Source organism: Heteronotia binoei, chromosome 3 (assembly GCF_032191835.1).
Source record: "Heteronotia binoei isolate CCM8104 ecotype False Entrance Well chromosome 3, APGP_CSIRO_Hbin_v1, whole genome shotgun sequence".
Classification (NCBI taxonomy): Eukaryota; Metazoa; Chordata; class Lepidosauria; order Squamata; family Gekkonidae; genus Heteronotia; species Heteronotia binoei.
Genome location: NC_083225.1, coordinates 150,291,179 through 150,313,010, shown reverse-complemented (window position 1 = coordinate 150,313,010; position 21,832 = coordinate 150,291,179). Strand labels below are relative to the sequence as shown.

The following is a 21,832-nucleotide window of genomic DNA, read 5'->3' as shown; positions in this document are numbered from 1 at the left end:
CTATAAAAATATCTGAGCTGCATAGACTAGCAGGGAACACCAGCAGTATGTGAGAGAGGCTGATAAAAGTTAGAGGAAAGGCAGAGAAAGAGGCAGAGAGGTGATGATGTAGAACTAAAATACAAGGAGGGGGAAAGGAGACAGAAGAACAGCAGCTCATTTGATCAGCACCAAGGACAGAGACACCAAGCAGCTGGTTAACAATAGCTTATAAAACACCTCACCAAGATCTCTGGGAAATGAATGGATAGAGAATCAGATCCAAACTGCACATCATGATTATAAAGGAGAGCTTAGAGAATTATGACCCCACCATCTTTACCTTGGAGGCAAATGCAGGTGATTTGTTGTTCTGCCTTCTCACACAGTTGCTGTGCCGCGGGAAGGACAAAGTTTGGGTTCCCCAGGGTATACCATTTCTGAGCCACATGCATCAGTGTTCTCTGTAATCTCCATCCAGAGCTGAATCAGACTGACAAGGGTAAGTCACTGATTTCCTTTTTTGCATTTTAGTTCTGACTAAGATCATCTGCTTTTAATCTATGATCTCTGCAAATATTTTTTTTAAACATAGCCTATAAAAAACAAATTATAAGCAACATGCAAAGACTACAGGCTACCCACAGCCTTATCATTCAGGGGAGGGGGCTTGTTCTTCCTTGATGTTTTTCCTTCCCTAATCGAGAGAAGACCAGTCTTTTAAAGGACTTACAACACCTGGATTAGAGGGACAAAGTAAATTTATTCTTTTCACTTCCAATAGCTGGCAAAGTAGCTCAAGTAAATGTTGAGGTATTTTTCAGTGAATCTTAATTTCACTGCAATCCTAATGTACTGTAATAGGCTGTTCTGTTTGGAGTTACTGTCTATGTTAAAAGGGACAACTGCCTAAGCAGAAAGAGTACACCGTGTCCCAATTAAAATCTGTTTGAAAGAAGAGACTTATGTCTTGTCTTACTTAAAGACGTTTGGTAGAATCTAGGCATCTGTTATCTCAGAAATTCACTCATTAGATATTAATTGATTACCACAAAGCAGACCTGTGTGTATGTGTCCATGTCCATACCAACACACCCACCTGCCTTTCAAGCAGTATATAAAATCTGATATGATTCGGTGCTTAGATTTTTGAGAAAAAGAATTCTGCCAGATGGTTCCATTGCTATCTTGTTGCTCTTGAAATAGAGATGACACTCTTATCTTTGAAGGGGGGGAAAGAAAGTGGAAAGAGGTGATAACAGAAGTAGAGTGCTAAAAAAGGGAATAGGTGAATTATACTGAAAATTATGCAAAGGGGGGGAAGAATAGAGAAGATGAAACATAGAGATAGAAAGTTCAAGAGCCCTAATTCTGTTAATAGCATTTATTGGACCAGCAGTGTTGTAGAGTAGTAAACTTTTAAACTGCACACTTTAGCTGAAGATTTCTTCTTTGCATCTCAAAAGCCCAGCGCCTTAACAGTACAATGATCCAATGAAAAGCATGTCTGGAATCATTTTTAGTTCCTCTCTGCCTATTTCTGTAGCTTGATTTAGGCATGGATAGCTGGGACAATGATTGCATCCATTGTCAGTATTCATAATGCCAAGCACATTGAGCATATAGCAATTTCAGTGAATGGGATATCATAACAAGGAAATGCTGAAACTTGCAAGCATTGAGGATAATTGGGAGTTTGATCGCAGGGGACACGCTTTAGAAAGAAATGCAAGCAAACTAAGATTGCTGCACTAAGAATTTAAGTTTTGTGTGTTGTTTTATTGTGCTACATCCGTTACTCCATTTCAGTTGGGGAACAAGTGCCCCCCCCAAGCCCCATCACTGAATATTAGATTGAGATCTTGCCTCTTTACCAACCAGTTTATAATCTGAGTATTCTGTAAATAGAATGGGTTTTTGCAATGTCAAGTAATGATTTGCCTGTGTGAAACAGCCATCACAGACTAAATATCACAACAGGAGCTTTTGTATCTCCTTCAGTACAACATTTTTTTTCCTTTGGAAGTGGTTCACATATTCAAGAATGAGTGTTGCTTGGCAAGATACTAATTGATGTATATGCATGCCTGTGAATCAGTCTTTAGAACTGCAGAACTGGAAGGACTCTGAAGGTCATATGTACCAATGCATTGCAAGGGGCTAGGGTCCTCAATAGCCAAGCTATCACAGCAGGTTAGGATATATAATACACAAAAATAAACCAATCTACCACAACCCAGACTCCAATGAGAAGTTCACTATGGGCAAGAGGAGAAAGTAATATGATGTAAACCCCATCGATGAAAGACTGAAGAAGTGAGCAGTGACTCTCAAAAGCTCATACCTTGTCACAGATTTTGTTAGTCTTTAAGGTGCTAGAGGACTCTTACTCTTTTCTACAATGAAAAACAACATATACAGCCATATTTCTGTTTGTTATTTGAACCACTAAAGAATCTTAAATTTATTGAATGTGATTATTTATACAGGTAATCCTGGAAGAAACACTTCATGAGCCAATACACTCTGCATTTTATCTGGATAGCAGGGACTTCTCTTCATGGCCACTAGCATGAATGAGCTCTGAGTCAGTTGTTATGCCTCTCTTACATAACCAAAGGAGATGCTAATATCTAATCAATTGTGACACTTGCCAGCTCTACCATTTTCAGCTCTGAGGAATGTGTTAATCCATCTCTGCAGCAGTGTCCCTGTAGGCCCTCCCTGGGAAAGAGAAGTCTCAGCAGCTTGACACCACTCTTCAAGTCTTCAGCCCAGGGGACATCATGTGCAAATGATTTCCATCACTTTCCTCCTTTCCACCCAAAGGGAACCAACCACTAGATGTGTGGTGTGTTTATCTTATTTTTTTTAAATAAAGCCTTCACCCTTCTGAAAGAGTCAGTATCACATGCCCTAAGAGAAAGTAGCTTTAATTACACATTTAGAGCAACAAAAATGTTCCAGATTTTCCTGCATGAGCCAGTATGTAGGGATGAATCTAATTCATTGTTGTAATAAGCTTTTTACCTGGTTTGCTTTGACATCCAGGCTTCATGACTCCCATGTTTTCTGTCTTTAGAAACACAATATTTGCATGTCATGTTTGTATGAAATATTTGGCTAAGTGCCTTGGTGAAGGGATTCGAAATATATTCTGCCTTTAACAAGGAAGGTATAAAAGTGTCTCTAATTATGCCTAGAACAGGAACAGGATAAGCCCAGGCAGGCTAAGCCAATCTGCACAGTTTGCAGTTGTTGTGTTTCATGCATGACCTGGAGGGCTACATTATGAGAAGAAGGCTTATTCTTTGGTGTCTGTCTTGAACTTATCCAGTAAGAGTCCAATTATAATGACCATAGGGGCCTTAATTTATGGACGCATTATGAGAAAGAGTCTTGTATAATCTTGTATCTAGAAATTGCCCAGGAAAAGTCAAATTATAATTTCCATAGTAGCATTCATAATTGGGACCCTAATTCCTTTATGGACTCATTATGAGAAGAAGATTCATTTCTTTGCTTCTGTGTTGCAATTACCAAGAAACAGACCAATTATAAGTACTATTGTGGCCTTAATAAAAGGAATGTTAACGCAGTGATGGGGAAGCAGAAGCTCAGGACACATGTATGCCAAACAGTTGCTTGAATTTGAAGCTTGTTCTTTAGATATGTCATATGTTCATATGCCTATGGTGTGAGTGCAAGAGAGAAAACCAGGAATATAAGGCAATAAAATAAAGTTAGAGTCCAGTAACACCTTTAAGACCAACGAAGTTTTATTCAAGGTATGATCTTTCATGTGCATACACTTCTTCAGATACAATGAAATGGAAGATAACTGCTCAACCTTACGGACAGGGCTGAAAAGCAGCATATAACAGCATATAACATGATGGAGACATTTGGAGACAAACCAGGAACAACAAGCCAAGTGTTCAGGGTCAAGTTAAAATTAATGCTGCAGACTAAGAGCTGTTTCTATGTGAGTATATTGCTCCAGGTTCTATATAACTGTCACACCATGCCTGACAACTAATGGGAGGTTCAGGGGCAGGGATATGGGAGGCATGATCTTGTCTATGTTGTTACATCACTTCTTGGGAAAAGCCAGAGGTGACAAAGGGTAGATCTAGTAATCACTGGAAACTCTATAATTTACCATAAAGTTCTGTTCCTTGAGCCTACATGTCATTACTAGGTTTTCCTTAGAAGTGATGTAGGATGCAGATGGTGCTGGTTTAAATAAAAAAAAATATCTTCCACCACCTGTTTGCATATCTAGGGCTGCCAGCAAGCCACTGGCTGGCCAAATTCTAGCAGGCCACTGGAAGCCTTAATGTTGTCTGAAAGTGTTTCTCCACCCCCACCCCACCCCATTTCCCCATAGCATCGCAGTGCATCCTTGTACCTCCCAGGGCTTCTGTGGCTTTTCTGTTATGTTTTTCAAAGTGGCTTTCCTATAAAGTTCTGAGAATGATATCAGCAAAGCCGGGATGGCCACTTTATTTATGGGCAAGTTTGGATTTTCTTGATCCAACCCACGCAACAAGCATTTTGCTTGCCCTTTCCCCACAGCAGACATTTCCTCCCACCACTTTAGGATTTTTTCCCCAAAATTAGCAAGTAAATATTGTTTATCTTTATAATGATGACAACACTCCGTATATCAGGTTGTCTGAATTCCCAGCTTATATTTTTATAAAGTATGCTACTAGCCCAGGGGTGGCCCAACTTGCTTAATGTAAGAGCTACATAGAATAAAAGTCAAATGTTTGAGAGCCCCAAGACATAAACATCAGATGTTTGAGAACCACAAGGAAAGGAGGGAGGGAGGAAGGGACGGAAGGAAGGAAGGAAGGAAGGAAGGAAGGAAGGAAGGAAGGAAGGAAGGGAGGGAGAGAGGGAGGGAGGGAAGAGAGGGACATGTGGAAAGAAAGCAACTTTAATTTTAAATGCATTCTCCAAGCCACCAGCTGACTTGGCTTAGAGAAGTGATTTAAAGAGATAGATGCCTTCTCCAAGCCAGCCAATGGTGATGGGAGCTTTGAGACCCACACATGTGTGTGGCAGAGCACCACAGTTTGGCTACCTCTGCTCTAGCCCCTTTTGATGCTGAGATATATAGGAAGGTCTGCAACAAAAGGGAATAGAAAATTGATTTTTGAAAAAGAATGAGGGCTGAGAACACAGAGAACCTGATACCGAGATCATTAGATTATTATAATTATATTCAAATGCAATTTTTAAAAAAGCTGAGAAAGCCCTGGTGACATGTGGGAGGGAGAATGGCTGCTGCTGAGGGACTGGAGCAGGGAAGCTAAAGGGGAACTTGCCATAGGAATCCCTGTCACTGAAAATACACAAGCCTGTCCCCATGTGAAAGACACTAAGGCTGCGGCTGTGTTTCATAAGCAGAATTAAACAGCAAATTGAGAATGCTGGCTTGGAGAACCCATGACAGAATTGGGGAGGGGTCTCATTGAATTCTCTGTTGGGCCTGCTTAGGTTCACATTGCCATGATTCTACTAAAAAAGCACCAGGACAAAAGACCTTCAGGTATTAGTGTGTACCAATTAGTATGTAGCATAGCCTAGAAGCCTCTGCATATGTTGTGACCTACACAGGATGGATTGGCCATTTCTTGGCCAAGGCAGAGTTTTGTGAAGCAATGAGAGGAGCTCAGTCTGGGCTGTGCAGATTTATGCAGACTGTGAGACCAGGATGTAGTTCTGTCTTCTGGTAATACAATTTCTGCAGTACAGTCTTGCGTCTTTTTACCAGCAAGTTGAATTCCTATCTGAAGCATTGACTTTGCGGCACTCCTTTCACAATATGGCTTTTACTTCATAGTTTTTAATTCAGGATCAGACCCACCCCATGCCTTTTACATTTACTTTGAAAGGGGGCCATGACACCTCCCATCATACACTTCTTCATTAAAGGAGCACTCTTTGCACATGGACAGCAACGTTACAACTTCATTACATTGTTCAAAGAAGGCTTGCTTGGGAATGAAGGAAGACTCTCTAGTGAGTTGCCATTTTGATTCCTGCTACTAGGAGTGCTTTTGCAACATCCATTTTTTTGTTGTTCAGTCGCACAGTCGAGTCCGACTTTTTGCGACCCCATGGACAAAGTCATGCCAGGCCTTCCTGTCTTCCACCATCCTCTGAAGTCTGCTCAAATTCGTCTTCGTTACATCAGTAACACTGTCCAGCCATCTCATCTTTTGCCGTCCCCTTCTTTTTTTGCCTCCTGTCTTTCCCAGCATCAGGATCTTCTCATTTGAGTGCTCCCTTCTCATTTGGTGGCCAAAGTATTTCAGCTTCAGCATCTGTCCTTCCAGGGAACAGTATGGGTTGATTTCCCTTAGGACTGACTGATTTGATCTTCTTGCAGTCCAAGGGACTCAAGATTCTTCTCCAGCACCACATCCATTTAAAGGTCCACTAAAACTTTGAAACCACAGCTTGGCTCCATTTTGGCCCATGAATTTGGTTTGCTTGTGTTCTATGTTTCTTTATTGTTAATTCTTGCCCCACAATGGACTTGGCAGAATTAGGATTGCTAACACTTTAGAGGGTGCACACTCTCCAGGTTTCCCAGGTATAATGAAGTATGCAATCCTGCTTCCTTGTAATTGAAACAGTTTGCCAGAGCATTCCCAGAATGGGTGTTTTGAGCAGTTATATGCTGCATGATTCCTGCACTTCCATAGAAACAAGGCTTGGCGGCCATTTCCTTCTCAGGTGCTTCACAGGATAAAACCTGTGGTGGTGGTTGTGCATAAGTCATGATGTTGTAACATCATTACATTACTGAGAAAGTCAATGTTGCACATATGAAAGCTTGGTGCTGATTGGCCATCATAATTCCTCCCATGAGGGGGGCAGTGTTCAGGTCCACTCAAAGTTAAAATACTCTGCTTGCCATGTGAACTCTCCATTTTGATCCTTGCCTTTCTCTGAGGTTCTTTGGTGTTGGTTTTCCTACATCAGCAGCCATGACATACACAGTTGCTTAGAGCACTCAGATTGATCACTCCCTTGATTTCCCTGGTCAGTGTGTTCCTACTCTGCCTCATGTCTTCCACGAATGTTTGTTCAACCTTATTTGCAGAATAAAAAATGCCTCCTCTGTGCCTTGCACTCTTCTTCTACTTCCAAACATGTTTGTGTACTTACCAGTTATCTGAGAAACTCCCATTGGCAGCAGCAGAAATGGCATGCCCTTGCTGGCATGTGTTTTCCATGATGCTATTGGGTCTACCCCCGAAACCACTAGTGGTGGGACAACTTGTTTTCAGGATGTGGAGCAATGAGCAACAGCTGTTCAATTTCTGAATGACCTGAACAACTTTCATAGAGATTGTCTCTGTCTTGTGAGGAAGGCTGGATTGAAAGACTACCAAGATGCACTCCATGTGGAGAAGCAAGTTTTGGCTGCCCTTTGGTATTTGGCTGACACTAATGCTACTGTGAAGTGCGAGAGCAGTTTGATCTTCAACTATCCACGGTGGGCAAAATCATCCTAGAGGTGTGCTTTGCGGTGGATGCTGAATTGTAAAAGAATGTTTTCTGCCTGGACAATGAGATCAACAAGGTAATTTTTTTTAAAAAAAAATCTCTAAATTGCATTATAATGTCAATATAATGATGCAGTAACAGCTGTTAGGTATTTTGATTTTGTATATTTTGTTATAGATATGAAATATATCAAGAAGGTTTTCCTTTTCTTTCCATACAGATAATTGATGATTTTTCACACCTCAGATTACCACACTGTATGAGTACCATTATGGGATGTACCTCACCGTTCGAGCCCCTGGAAAAAAGGTTAATCAGTATGGAAAAAGAAAAATTTTCTGCTTCATGGATCACACTGGCCAATTCATCAACACAAAGTCTGGGTGGAATGGGAAGACTCATAATGCCTTCATGTTTACCAGCTCCAACTTGTGCTCTGCATTCTGCAATGGATGGTGGGGTGTTTGTTCTTTGCAACCCTATAATAACTCTGCAAGGGGTGAGTGTTCATGCCCTCATGATAGCTGGTGTTGCCTACTCCATGCAGTGCTGACTGATGACGCTGTACAGTAACCCCAGGAACTTGATGGGGAGGAACTTCAACCCAAAACTGTGCATGGTGTGCAATGTTGTGGAGAGAGCATTTGGACAGTTGAAGGCTTGTTGGTGCTATCTTTTTGCACACCTTACAGTGTTCATTGAAAATGTAACCATGATTGTCACTGCTTGTGTGATTCTTTCTTCACAACATATGTGAAGAGAAAGGACATGATGTTCTCATAAAACGAACTGAGAACAACACCACGCTGGTGCTGGAGGTAGAAGAGGACTTCTGTGAAGCCTGCAAGAGGCATCTTGCCAAGGGCAAGCATGAGCGTGATAAACTGGAAAACTTTATGAAAACTCACCAATGCAGATGAGAGATGAGAGGTGCCAAAATAATGGAAAAAAAATTGTGTGCCCATTTCTGCGATTGCAGGCCTCCCGATTGCCATTATTACTTTCCCTTGTATTTAATAAAGTGTGCTTTTTGTGGTTTCATAAGACAAGGGCTTTTGTTGTTGTTGAGCACCAATAAAACTTATTTTGAAGTTTTAAAATAAAAAATTCCCACTTTTCATTGTTGACTTACCAGGAGGGTGGGAAGGAAAAAAACTACACTCAGTGGGTTAAAATGTACTTTGTTATTGGGAGTGCAATGGAGAGGAGTGGGTGGGGAGGGCGACACCATTAGAGCTACCTGTAGCAAAAAAAAAAAAAACCACTTAAACCCAATCTATCCATCTGTCTATAGAATGCTTGCCCTTCCAACAAATACTTAATAACAAATACTTAAGCCAGAGCATCGTTTACATTGAAAGAAACCTTTTGGTCTCTCTGTGTGTTCCAAGGAATGTGGTGATGATCATCCTTATCCCAACATTGTTTAGGCTTTGTTTAGGCTTGCATAAAACCAGAACTCAGACAAAGAAACCAACAGGCACACACTTCAGTTGCAATCATAGCAATGGCCAACCTGACTGCCCTGCTGTCAGAGTGACTAGTGCAAAGTCAGGCTCATCCCAGGAGCCATCTTCAAGGAGAGTTGCTTGTGGTGCCTCTGCTGCAGGGGAAGACAGAATGGCCATGTGCTATGACTGGAGGGACAGAACTTGTAACCTAGAGCAAAGGTCAGGTCATGGACAGGTAATGTTCTGGCCACAATTTCATGTGCAGGTAATAATTTGGCCACAGCTCCACTAAAAACCCAACATTCCCAACAAATAAACCAGTGGCCAGCCACTCTTAATGTCCCCTAGAACAAGAAACCAATCATGGGCTCCTGCTGTCCCTACAACATTCACTATACTTTTATCTAGATTTGAGTCCAGTGGCAATGTAAGAGACCATAAAGACTTCCAGGGTATAAGCTTTCAAGAGTCAAAGCTCCCTTCATCAGATGCAAGTAGGAATGGAGATCCTTGAGCCCTTATATCCCAGTCAGAAGAGGTGTTGCAAAGAAAGGAGTCAGGATGCAAAAGTACAATGTAGAATGCAATCAGCCTGATTAGAGCAAGGGAGAATTATTAGGGACAGAAAATTAGCATCTGCAGTGAAATGAAGATCCTGTGTTACTGTTCAACCCTGGGAGAGGGAGTCCATTGTTCTGAATTTGTGAATGAAAGGTTCAGAAATTCCACATTGTAGTCTTTCCTTGAAGCTTCTCTGTTTGAGGAGTTCCACTCATAGGTCAGCAATGGAATGTCCTGAAAGATTAAATGTTCTCCCAACTGGTTTGTGAGCATTGTGGTTTTTGATGGCAGATTTATGTCCATTATTCTTTGGATAGGGCCTGCATACTTGAGGTAGTGAGTGGAAGGACATTGCTCAAAGAGTGGCAGTTTGCATTACATTCTGCAATGTACTTTGCATCCTGATTCCTTTCTTTGCAACACCCCTCTCCCCCTCTTTCTGGGATATAAAGAAGGGATCTCCATTTCTGCCTATATCTGACAAAAAGAGCTTTGACTATTAGGGATTGTAGAATCTTTCGGGCTCAAGTGCCATGTTCTACTGGAGAAAGTTTTTCTTCCAGACGTTTCGTTCTCGGCTGCGGAGAACATCCTCAGTGGCGTTGCAGCCAGAGCAGGCGCTCTGACCTTCTTGGCTGCTGTGCATTGAGTGAGGCCAGGGCTGCTGGAGAGCTGCTATTTCTAGGCTGGAGGGAGTGTGGTGAAGGGGCAATAGGTTTGTGGATGTGCCCATTGTTTGGTGGGGCTTCCTGGAAGGGTAGTGATAAGGAAATTGGCTGTTGAATGTGACCATTGTTCTGTGTTAATTACTGGGAGGGTTGGAAGGGGTGTGAAGATAAGGAAGATGGTTGTTGACTGTGCTGATTGTTCTGTGTAATGTGCTGGGTTGTTCTGTGAATTTCTGCAATTTATAGTCTGTAGGGTGTTATGCAGAGCTGGATACCAAGATTGGTGGATGGAAATGCCTTCTTCCTTTCTGTTAAAGTTGTGCTGGTGTTTGTAAATCTCAATAGCTTCTCTGTTCAGGCGGGTATGATAATGTGAGGCCGTAGAAAGGACTTCAGTTCTTTCAAAGTGGATGACGTGGTCTCCTTCTTAAAGTGCATGTTCACCTACAGCTGATTTTGCTGGCTGAAACAAGCGACAGTGTCTCTTGTGTTCGGTGAGGCGGGTGTTGATACTGCGTTGGGTAGGGCCAGTGTAGACTGCACCACAGGAGCAGGGTATTTTGTAGACTCCAGGGGTTGAAAGTGGATCTCTCATATCTTTGGCCGAGCGCAGCAAGTGGCGGATCTGTTGTGTGGGTTTGAAGACTGTGTCAACGTTGTGGCATTTGAGAATTTTGCCAATGTGGTCAGTGACAGATTTTATGTAGGGCAGGAAGGCTGTACCTACATTTGTGTGTGGCTCGGGATTTGGTGTGGATGGTCTCTTGGGATGGAGGGCTCTTCTAATTTCTTGTAGGGAGTATCCATTGGCCTGCAGTGACTGGTTGAGGTGGTGTAGTTCCTGTTGGAGTTGGTTTTGTTCACAGATGCGTGATGCTCGATGGATGAGGGTTTTTACAACTGTACGTTTTTGGCGAGGATGATGATTGGAATTCTTATTTAGATAGCGGTCGGTGTGTGTGGAGCTTTGACTGTTTACAGCTTATACACTCAGAACCTTGGTGGTCTCTAAGGTGCTACTGGAGTGAAATCTAGCTCTTCTACTACAGATGAACACGGCTACACTCTGAAACTACATTAACATCTACCTATGTAATTCTAGCCTCTGCACTGTTAACATATCATGTCAAATACTTATGCTTTGTTTTCAGATTTCTGTCCTATTACTTCACTTCTAGTCCTATCATTTCTCTTATCAAATGTCTTATTCTATTAATTGTGCTGACTTACATTGTGTAATCCACCTTAAATAGTGAGAAAGGCAGGCTATAAATAACGCAAATCAAAATAAATAAAAAAATTATGTGCATAGATTTATTCTACATGAATTTCCTATTAGTAAGATATATCAGATTCCCTACAGCTTAAATCATTGTCATCTTTGTATGTTATTCAAGGGTGGGCATGTTATAAAACGAAAAGTTAGGCACCATGCTCCAATTAACTGCTGATTGCCTACGGACAAATATAACTGTAACAGAATGCTTGGGCCTGAAAATCTGTACCAGGGAAGGGCCATGGGTGGTTTCACTAGCAAATTTTTTCACTTTCCAGAATTTTTCACCTTCTCTGAAAGAAGTCATATGGTAGCCTGTGTATGGTAGTGATGGTGGTTCTCCATGGCAAGTACAGGAAGCACATGTCTGTGATGGTAAGATACACTGGAAACAAAATTGCTGTAAGGATTGTCAAAGGTCATTTTGGCCGCCTCTCTTTCATGTCACTTCAGCACTTGAGTGTGTTTTCTTGTGGATGTGAATATAGGAGGCAGATTTTAATAGGTTGGTCAGTGCAGACTCTAAATTACTCAAATACTTTATTCTTGGCAGCAGTAAAGCTACTATTTCCCTCAAGGCTGTATTTCATTGGGAATGTACATTATATAGACATATCAACACATACACAGAAGGCTAAATGAGATTTCTCACAAATGAAGCTTGAAATGAACACTGACTTATCAAGTAGTAAGTGGTTATTTTGATGTTTTACCCAAACCCTGTAGAATGATCTGCTTGAACAGTGGTCATTGAAAGATGCTTTATGCCAGCTTTTCTATAAAAGATTTCAGAAAATCTTTCTCTTTTGCAGCTCTCTCCATTTCCTGATGGCTCCCTTCAGCAGAATCAGCAGCTATCTCAACTCAACTCTATCAGTCCCACAATGGCAAGATAACACCACAGGACCTGGACTGCAGCCTTCTCATGCCTACTATGCCCTCTGCTACTGCATCTTGATTGTGGTCATTGTTTTTGGCAATATTTTGGTCTGCCTGGCAGTTTTGAAGGAGCGTAGCTTGCAAACGACCACCAACTATCTTGTGGTAAGCCTGGCAGTAGCAGATCTGCTTGTGGCCACCTTGGTGATGCCATGGGTGGTATATCTTGAGGTGAGTACAGCTTAGCATGTCTGTCTTTGGCTTTTATGCTTGTTATAAGAGACCCTAAAAAGTATGACTATCCTTTTGAACTAAACAAAGTTGATAATGTTTTATAACAATCTGGGGGTTTTGTGCGTGTTTCTCGTTTTCTCTGTTTTCACATTATAAAATGATGGTACAACAGATATTTTGCAGATCATGAAAGTGGGGATCAAATTAATTATAACATGGGACTCTGGGAGCTAATATCATGATATGAAGACTCAGCAATTTAGATGGAAGTTGGGCTAGAGCAGGGCTTTTTTGTAGCAGGAACTCCTTTGCATATTAGGCAACACACCCCTGATGTAGCCAATCCTCCAAGAGCTTATAGGGCTCTTAGTACAGGGCCTCCTGTAAGCTTCAGGAGGATTGGCTACATCAGGAGTGTGTGGCCTAAAATGCAAATGAGTTCCTGCTACCAAAAAAAGCCCTGAACTAGAAATAGGTGACTGATTCTGCCCAGGAAATACAAAAATGAACATAGTTACCCACCTATCCCTGCCATATATATTTGACTTTTTCTATAATCGAGGAACTTATCTATTGGGTAACTTGAGGATATTCTTAGTTAGTATCTCATATTTCTGCTATGTGTATAAGAAAACAATCAGAACAGAAAAACTGTAACCCAGAACTAAAATGAATGTGCAGAGAAATGATAAGAATATCATGCCATCTTCTTGAGTTGCATCCATAGTCTGCTGGCCTTAACAAAAATGAAATAAAGCCTAAAAGTCTGATTATCGCTTTATAAGCTTTACCTCTCTGCATACGGTGAATGTGAAACCTGTGTCTTCCTGTATTTCCCATCATGTTGTTTCAAGTTCACGTTACATCCAGGGAGAAATGACATATATGTTTGTCACAGCCTGTGGCTCCTTACCTCTGGGGAAGAACAAGTGGAGTGGAGGCCCAGCCCTTAGGAGGGCAGCATCCCAGCAGCAGTGCTGTGCAGAGAGCAAGGGAGGAGTGGTCAGAAGGAAGCCCCACCAGTACTAGCTCCCTGTGGAGCAAAGGGCTCATCTGGTATAAAAGCTTCCTTGAGAAGAAGGGCTAGCTCACATGCAGGAGCAGGGAAATAAAGGGGCAACTGACTGGAGGCTGAGATAAGGCTGTGGACTTTTGCAGACAAGAGGCCTCCTGAAGCCTCAGAAGTTGGCAGACCTGGCCCCAAGGGCAGCCAGGAAGAACCATGTATGCCTGACCCAGGCAGACAGGCTATCCCAGCTTCCTCCTGCAAGAAGAGTGTGTGCAGCAGCCAGGACAGGTGTATAAGAGTCTGGGAGAAGCTTCCTCCTGCAAGAAGAGTGTGTGCAGCAGCCAGGACAGGTGTCTAAGAGTCTGGGAGAAGGACTCAGGCAGGGAAAGCAGCCCCCACAGCAATGTGTAAACAGGTGGAGGTGAGGAGTAGTGAGCTGGCTGAGCCTTAGGGTGATCATTGAGTTGGCAGTGTAGAGGAAGCAAACCATTAAAAAACAAGTTTCACAGTTTTGGTGTGTTGCACTATCTCTGCCAACATGGAAAAAAGATGGTACTCCCGCACCCCAGGGTCATGTGGCCCCTGACCCTGGGGGCTTCACAAGATTTGGCATATATTTTGGGTTTGTTTAGTACAGATAAACTCACTCCGAGCCTTAAGAATGCAATGGCTACAAAGTTAAACATATAAATTCCAAGTTTAAAGCCAAGGACAGACAAACACCAGTGATTTCAACAGCCCTTAATACCCATGTGAGTGTCTAACAATGTAGTTAAACCAGGCCCCATAACTACAGTTGCCTGGCCCAGATCTGTAGATGCTATAATAACTTCAGCGCTGACTTCTGCTCTGCTGTTGCAATGGTTCTTTCTCACATCTATGTTCATAACCTAGTCTAGCTAAAAGGATTTCATTTCTCCATAGCAGGTAGTTGAGAGAGACTGAAAAAAAGTCACCACTGTATTACCTTTTATATTACACTGCCTGAAGGGGAGGGGAGTTGCTGGGGATTTTATTTCTTATGTTTTAAATTGTAATCTGCAAGCCACTGTGAGGAGAGGCAGGATATAATTGTGTTAAATAAATAAATATTCCTAGAGAGGTTTTACATCAGGAAAGGGGACACCTGATGATCTTCTCCAATCTGCACACCAATAAAAAGCTCAGGAACCGATCAGGAAAGAAGAGGCCAACTTTAGAGCTTCCATTTCTCCTGGCATTTGTCCCTGTTTTACTAGGAATGTTGTCCACATCACACATTGACAACCACTACTTCAAACAAATTGACTTATAACCTATTGCACTAAATGGTTGCATTGTTTCTGCTCAGGACATTTTTTAAATGGCTTTCAGTATTATACAAGCTTTTTAATTTAACTATATTAGGCAGCAATACTGTGCAAGGCTGCAAGCTAATATCCCAAGCCCTTAAAAGTCTACAGACTAGGGTTGCCAAGTCCAATTCAAGAAATATCTGGGGACTTTGGGGGTGGAGCCAGGAGACTTTGGGGGTGGAGCCAGGAGACATTGGGGTGGAGCCAGGAACAAGGGTGTGACAAGCATAATTGAACTCCAAAGGGAGTTCTGGCCATCACATTTCAAGGGACTGAACACTTTTTAAATGCCTTCCTTCCATAGGAAATAATGAAGGATAGGGGTACCTTCTTTTGGGGCACATAGAATTGGACCCCCTTGTCCAATCTTTTTTAAACTTGGAGGGTGTTTTGGGGAGAGGCACCAGATACTATGCTGCAAATTTGGGGCCTCTACCTCAAAAAACAGCCCCCCCAGAGCCCAAGATACCCGCAGATCCATTCTCCATTATTTCCTATGGGAATACATCTCCATAGGGAATAATAAAGTTCCCAGCAGATATTTCCCTTCCCCCCCCCCCGCTTTCTGATGACCCTGAAGCAGGGGGAGGGCCTCCAAACCAGGGGATCCCCTGCCTCCACCTGGGGATTGACAACCCTACCTCTATCGTGTCCCCCTTTTAGCCCATCTCTTCTAAAAATGAAAAGTCTCAGAATGGCTATGAAATAGCTATGAAATGTGGGGCAGGCGGGCCTTAAGAGGTTCCGAGTTGTGGTTTAGAGGGGGGAAAACACTCACCGAGCGTAATCAATGAAAACGGAGAAGGATCCGGGCGGTTGTGATGACAGAAAGAGTCTTTCTGTCCCGTTTATATACCACCCCCAGAACTGAGGTTTCACCGGATTAGCAGATCGTGATGAAACGACTCCTGCAATCAGGCTGCTGCCCGACAGGGAGTCATTTTACTTGCAGCCAGCCTTTGATATGGTTCCTGCCTGGCTATTGACATTCTTCATTCTTCCTGGTGCGATTCCACCCAGATTTCAACAGGGTCTCGCTGCAGCGGCTAAAAGGATTATTCACATGAGGGTGGTTTTCTATTGTCGGAGGATGACTCCCTTGCAATTAGCTGACAGTGGGGTTGGAATGGGGACTCGCCCTGACCCTCAGTGCAGGCGTCTGGCCAGCGCACCCTCCTCTCCTCTCCCCTCCCCGCGTCTCCTCTCCTCGTGCGTCGGCGCCCCTGCCTCCTCCCGCCTGGCTGCTCGGTGGTGGGGTTTTGAGTGAGGGGGGGAACGAGGCTCCGCGCTGCTCCCACCGCTGTGGGTTGGGGTTGGTGCGCTGCCGCCGCCGCTGCCGGTTGTAGTTCGGGCCGCAGCGGCAGCGATGGCAGCGGCAGGCTGCAGCTGCTGCCTGTGCCAGGGCCGGCGGCGCTGAGTGGAGGGGGGCTTGCGAGTGTGGGGGAGGGCGAGGCTCCACGCTGCTCCCGCCGCTGCGGGTTGGGGTTGGTGCGCTGCTGCCACCGCTGTGGGTTGTAGTTCGGCCGCAGCGGTAGCGATGGCGGCAGGCTGCAGCTGCTGCCTGTGCCTGTGCCCGGGCCGGCGGCGCTGAGTGGGGGGGGGGTGTCTTCCGAGTGGGGGGGAACGAGTTGTAGCTCGGGCGGCAGCGATGGCGGCGGCGGGCTGCGGCTGCTGCCTGTGCCCGGCCCGGCGGCACTGGTGGTGGCGTCGCTAGTGTTGCTGCGGTGACGGCGGCCCGGCGCTGTGAGGGGGAAGCGCCTCCCCCCCCCGCCCCCAGATTTTTGGAGACCGGGGGAGGAGGCTTCAAATCCGGGGGTCCCCCGCCAGGGCGGGGGGGTTGTGACCCCTACTACAGACAAACCTGTCCCTTTGACTTTCATTAGACTTATGTTCCTAAGTAAATATGCCTAGAATTGCAACTTCAGTTTCCGAACCAGTTTAATTAAATTGCTGTTTCACACTGTGGGTAGCACAAGTCTCAAATGTGAATCAACTGCAGCAAATGCATACAAAACATATACATTAACTATGGTTTGGTCTATAAGTCAGTAGTTTATAGTAATTTTACCTCTGTGCCATTCTTCCAAATGTAGAGCTTTGGGGATATATGCTGTTGGGGAGAGAAGTGAAAGCACTTTATTTGCATATTGGGAGGAGTGTATGTAGGAGTGACTAGAAGAAAAGATAACTGGGTAGTGGGAGGAGCAGAGGCCTAGTTGTTTGGGCTCTCCAAGGACTGAAGTGCTGAGGCCTCAGCTGAAGAGATTTTTGTCTGGTGTGGGCCCTCTGTTTTTTGGAACTGACTGCTTTTCTGGAGGTTAGCCCCCAGACCACCTGCCTATGAACTGAAGCTGACCTGTTGGATGGTGAGGAGAGAGGCCCTGAGGACTTTCCTTCCCACTGGAGGCCTACTGCTTCTGAGGGACTGTGACTGGGCCAGCTTTATCAAGAAGGCAGCACTTCTGGGATGCTGACTGCTGGATCTCTGGTTTGGGAAGGGAAAATACTTTGGGAGTGGGGTGCACCATACCCTGTGTACAAAACTGTGTTTACTCTTATAATAAACAGTTACTTTGCCTTAAGTCAAGGTGTGTGAGTGGGAGGGGGGATTTAAGAAAGGAGGCCTTAAGCCTTGTACTTGCCCTTACCTCCAGTGCTTGGGTTACACAAATAAGTATTTGTGAAAACGATGATGTTGTGGTTAGAAGAACCGTAGATGTTTCTGCTAATGATTGGCAATACTAATAGTGACCCTGATGATTAATTATTCATGGCATATCACAGTAGATCAAAAGGGAAAGAGGGAAAATCTCATAGTGCTGACCCAGTTAGGTTCACATAATGAACTCCGCAGAAAAACAAAGAATAATTTCTAAAGAACAATTATATCTATGGAATATTTTACAGTCAAAAAGAAGACTTGAAATTTCGGAGGGGCCACACAAAAAGAAAGAAGTACATGAACAAAGTATGTGAGAAAAAGGGATACTGGACATCTAACGCCAGCGATCTTTTGCAGTCTATAGTACCTTTCATTTCAGGAATTCAAAGCACTTTGCAAACTTTAAAAACTTCTTCAGTCTTTACAATCACCTTCTCAAGTCAGAAAAATTATTGCCAAGGCTCTAGTAATAAAGTTCACAGCAGGAGGCATCGTTTTAACTTTGCAGCATGCTCAGAGTCAATAAATGGAGTTAGGAAGTACCCAGACTGAGGTCTAGAAAGACCCAGAATAATCATGCAGTCAGTTTATAATGCAGTCCTAAGAACACTGTCCATTGAATTGACTTGAGCAGGCTGCTGAGTAGACCAGTTTAGGATGACACTGTTGAGTGAGAAAGTCCTTCATATTAATAATTCTTGTAACATAAGGAAAAATCTACATGTTACTTAGGGGAATTATGATTGGATCCCAAACAAAAAGCATCCAGACCCTGCACTTATGGATCTGAGTTATGATGGTGGGAAGGGAAGTACTAATTCTTTGTCCCCTGTGATTTGTGCTTAATTGAAAATGTACCACCCAGGTTGCTTTTAGCCCAGAAGACAGAAATGGTCAGGACAATATGAGTTGTTATGGGCTCTCCTTCCTAAACCCCAGACATTCACTTCCTTACCCAGCTCTGCACACTAAGGCTTTTAGAAGTTCAGTCTGACAAAACACTAACTCTTTTAGCTTTTAACTTGTCTGCAGATAAACTTGCCTGAATGCAAACTTGACTGTCATAGTCAGCAAATATCAGTTGATTCAATGGTTTCTATTGTTACTGTTGCTGATTGTTCATTATAAGATGAGTTTTTGGTTACTGCTAGGGGATATTAAAAATGAAAGTTACATATCTGTATGTGCAGTTTTAAAATTTATTTATTGTTGTTTTATTAATATTTGTGTTCTGATTTTATGGCAGTTGTGTTTTATTGCCAGAAAACCAGAACTAATATTTGTTATTATTTATTTGTTGCTGATGTCACAAAAATCCAGGATAAACATTCAATGGATGGATGGATGGATGGATGGATGGATGGATGGATGGATGGATGGATGGATGGATGGATGGATGAGGGGAGATCCGGGTTCAAATCCCCAGTAAGGTTGCCAACCTCCAGTTGGGGTCTGGAGATCTCCTGCTTTTACAGCTGATCTCCAGCTAACAGAGATCAGCTCCCCTGGAGAAAATGGCTCTTTTGAAGGGTGGACTCTATGGCATTGTACCATACTGAGGTCCCTCCATTCCCCAAATCCCACCCTCTCCCAGATCTACCCCCAAAGTCTCTAGGTATTTTCCAACATAGATCTGGCAGCCCTAATCCCAAATCAACTGTGAAGCTAATTAGATTACTTTGGGCCTGTCATAATCTCTCAGCCTAATTTACTGCACAGTTAGGATAGGGTAGGATAAAAATGTGATAGATTGTATTTGCTGGAGTAGGGCAATAGAAATTTGTTCTGGACAGCAAAAGACCAAGGCTATTCACTCTGAAGGTGTAATCTAGGCTTATCCTCATTGAACAATGAATATGTTCTCACTTACTTGAGAAAAACTTTCCTTCAGACCATGAGTTTTTCAGTCCATTAGGCAGTTCATTCTGCCCTGGAATTCAAGATGTAATGTCTTGTGTATATGTCTTGGACCTCCACAGATGAATGGAGGTCCAATACTTTGAATTAATGAGGCCTGCAAGCAAGAGATGAACCCTTCACCATCTATTAAAATATATGTAGGAGAGATATAGATATACGTAATTACTGTGAAAGATGGGATAAAGGCTGTTCTTGTAAAAAAGGATATGTAGCAAACCTGGTGTTTGGGAGTTAGAAGATAATTGGCTAAACCACTCTCCATTTCAATTAAAATTCTCTGGCTACCAACCAATTGAATCTCTTTGCTAGATCTACTGTTACACAAAGAACAAAATAAATTCAATGTTATGCATTCCAAAGGTGGTCCACTTAAGGTTAAAAATGAAAAAAGCTGATGTGCCCTTGATGTAACATAATGTAGACAGTTAATTTTTAAAGTATAGTGATACATTTTTGAGGTCATTAGAGTTGATCCAAGGCCTTCCTTGCTTACAAAATTATGAGGGTCAGGAGGCAATTCACGTTGGTGTCCTCACAATCAATCATGTGGTCATGTACCTTTTCCAAAGAGTTGATAATGAATGTTGTTGCCTAAGCAACCTAAATAAATGTGTCTTTCCTGGGATATGTTGGTTGTGATTAGAAAATGTGGTAATTAATTATTCTGAAATGCACAAGTGCATTACAATTATGTGTTTTTATGGTGAATGAGATAAGGGGGTTATAAAAAGTTGTCATATCTGTCCATAAAATCTAAGAGACATTTGTAACCAAGTGAGTGTCAAACGATTGACATTGCAATCTTATGTAGAGTTAAAATCAGTGGGCTCAAGCTGGAGCAATTCTACATAGGGCTGCACTATACCAAGATAGTTTGGGAGTAATTTGGTATCAGTGGGATTCAGCTTATCTAGTGAATCTTCAGGTTCATTACATCCAGATAGAATCCTTATCCTAATCATCCTTACAATATTTATTTGGGAATACATTCTGTTGTTTGTTTTTAACCCAAGATGGATTATAACACAAGCTTTTCTTAACTCTTCAGAAGCACTTTGCTTCTACTTCTTTTTGATCCACTTCCTCTCCTATTTCAAGGAAAATGTAGCAACAGTCAGACTGAACTTCTAAGCATTGTATTTATTCATCCTTCTTTTTCCTCACTAATGTGAACCCAAAGCTTACAACATCGTTCTCCACTGCTCCATTTTATCCTTACAACAAACAATAAACCTGCAGGCAGGTTATGCTGAGACAGAGTCACTGACCTAAGCAAAATTCTATAGTAAAATGGAGATCTGAACCTCTGTGTCCCAGATCCAAGTCTAACACTCTGACCATGATACCACACTGGGTCTCAGACCAAGACATAACTCTTTATTGGTTGGGATGCTTCTAAGAGCAGAAGTTTCCACTGCAATTTCTTTCCTAGTAACTGTGCATTGCATTTTTGGTGAAGTTATTTCCTATGCACCTAGGGTAGAGTAATAGTTCATGGAGTCTGTTAAACTGTGTGTGGTATAATTCTGTATATCTATGGTAATACAGAGCTGAAAACATCTGAATAGAAACATTTTTTAAAAAATCACTATTGTCTCAAAAAGAGATATTACTACTGCTCAGGAGTCTGGAGCTTTTTCATCTTTAAGTATAAGTGTTCTCTGATAGATCAAACATTGACTTGTTTTCTGAAGCGAATGAAATAAGTGTTTAGGCTATTACATTGTGGGTGTGCATGTGTGAGCATTAGAAGTTGCCTAGGGCAGCAATACTAAACACATTTACTTGGCAGTAAATACATCTGAAATCATTCTATATAATGAAAGTAAAAATAACTGAGATAATGAAAAATAAATGAAGTTTCTAATCTGATTCTAGAGGCCTGTAATTGTACTAACTTACTTCCATTTAGAAATTTGCAGTGGTGCAAATAAGAATGGATTTCCAGATGCCAATCTGTTCAAATATTACTAGGGTTGCCAACCACCAGAAATCGGTTCCCCCACAGAAAATGGCTCCTTTAGAGGGTGGACTCTATGGCATTTTACTCTACAAAAGTCCCTCCTTTTCCCAAACCACATCCTCCCCAGGCTCCACCCCCCAAAATTACCAGGTATTTCCCCACCAAGATCTGGCAATCCTAAATATTTAAATAATATTGACTTGTTCATTCTTCAGTGTGATACATAAAATCACATGACATTGGTGCACTTCTGGCTTTCCACATAGGATGAGCAGTTCTCTGTATAAAGGGATAAATGGATACAATTCTAACATAAAAGTGGGAACATTCAGAAATCACTGGGAGAACATTTCATTATCCCACAAT

General features: G+C 42.6%; 1 protein-coding gene across 1 annotated transcript in view; it reads left to right on the top strand.

Annotated features, from left to right (window-relative positions):
* The first annotated feature begins 93 nt into the window (after positions 1-93).
* The window catches only part of DRD3 (dopamine receptor D3), a 39,086-nt gene continuing 17,347 nt past the window's right edge, over positions 94-21,832 (top strand). Inside the window, exons 1-2 of the mRNA XM_060235168.1 lie at positions 94-481; positions 12,278-12,575. Coding sequence (XP_060091151.1) covers positions 12,294-12,575 — 282 coding nt within the window. The 5' untranslated portion in view covers positions 94-481; positions 12,278-12,293. The remainder of the gene's footprint in view (positions 482-12,277; positions 12,576-21,832) is intronic.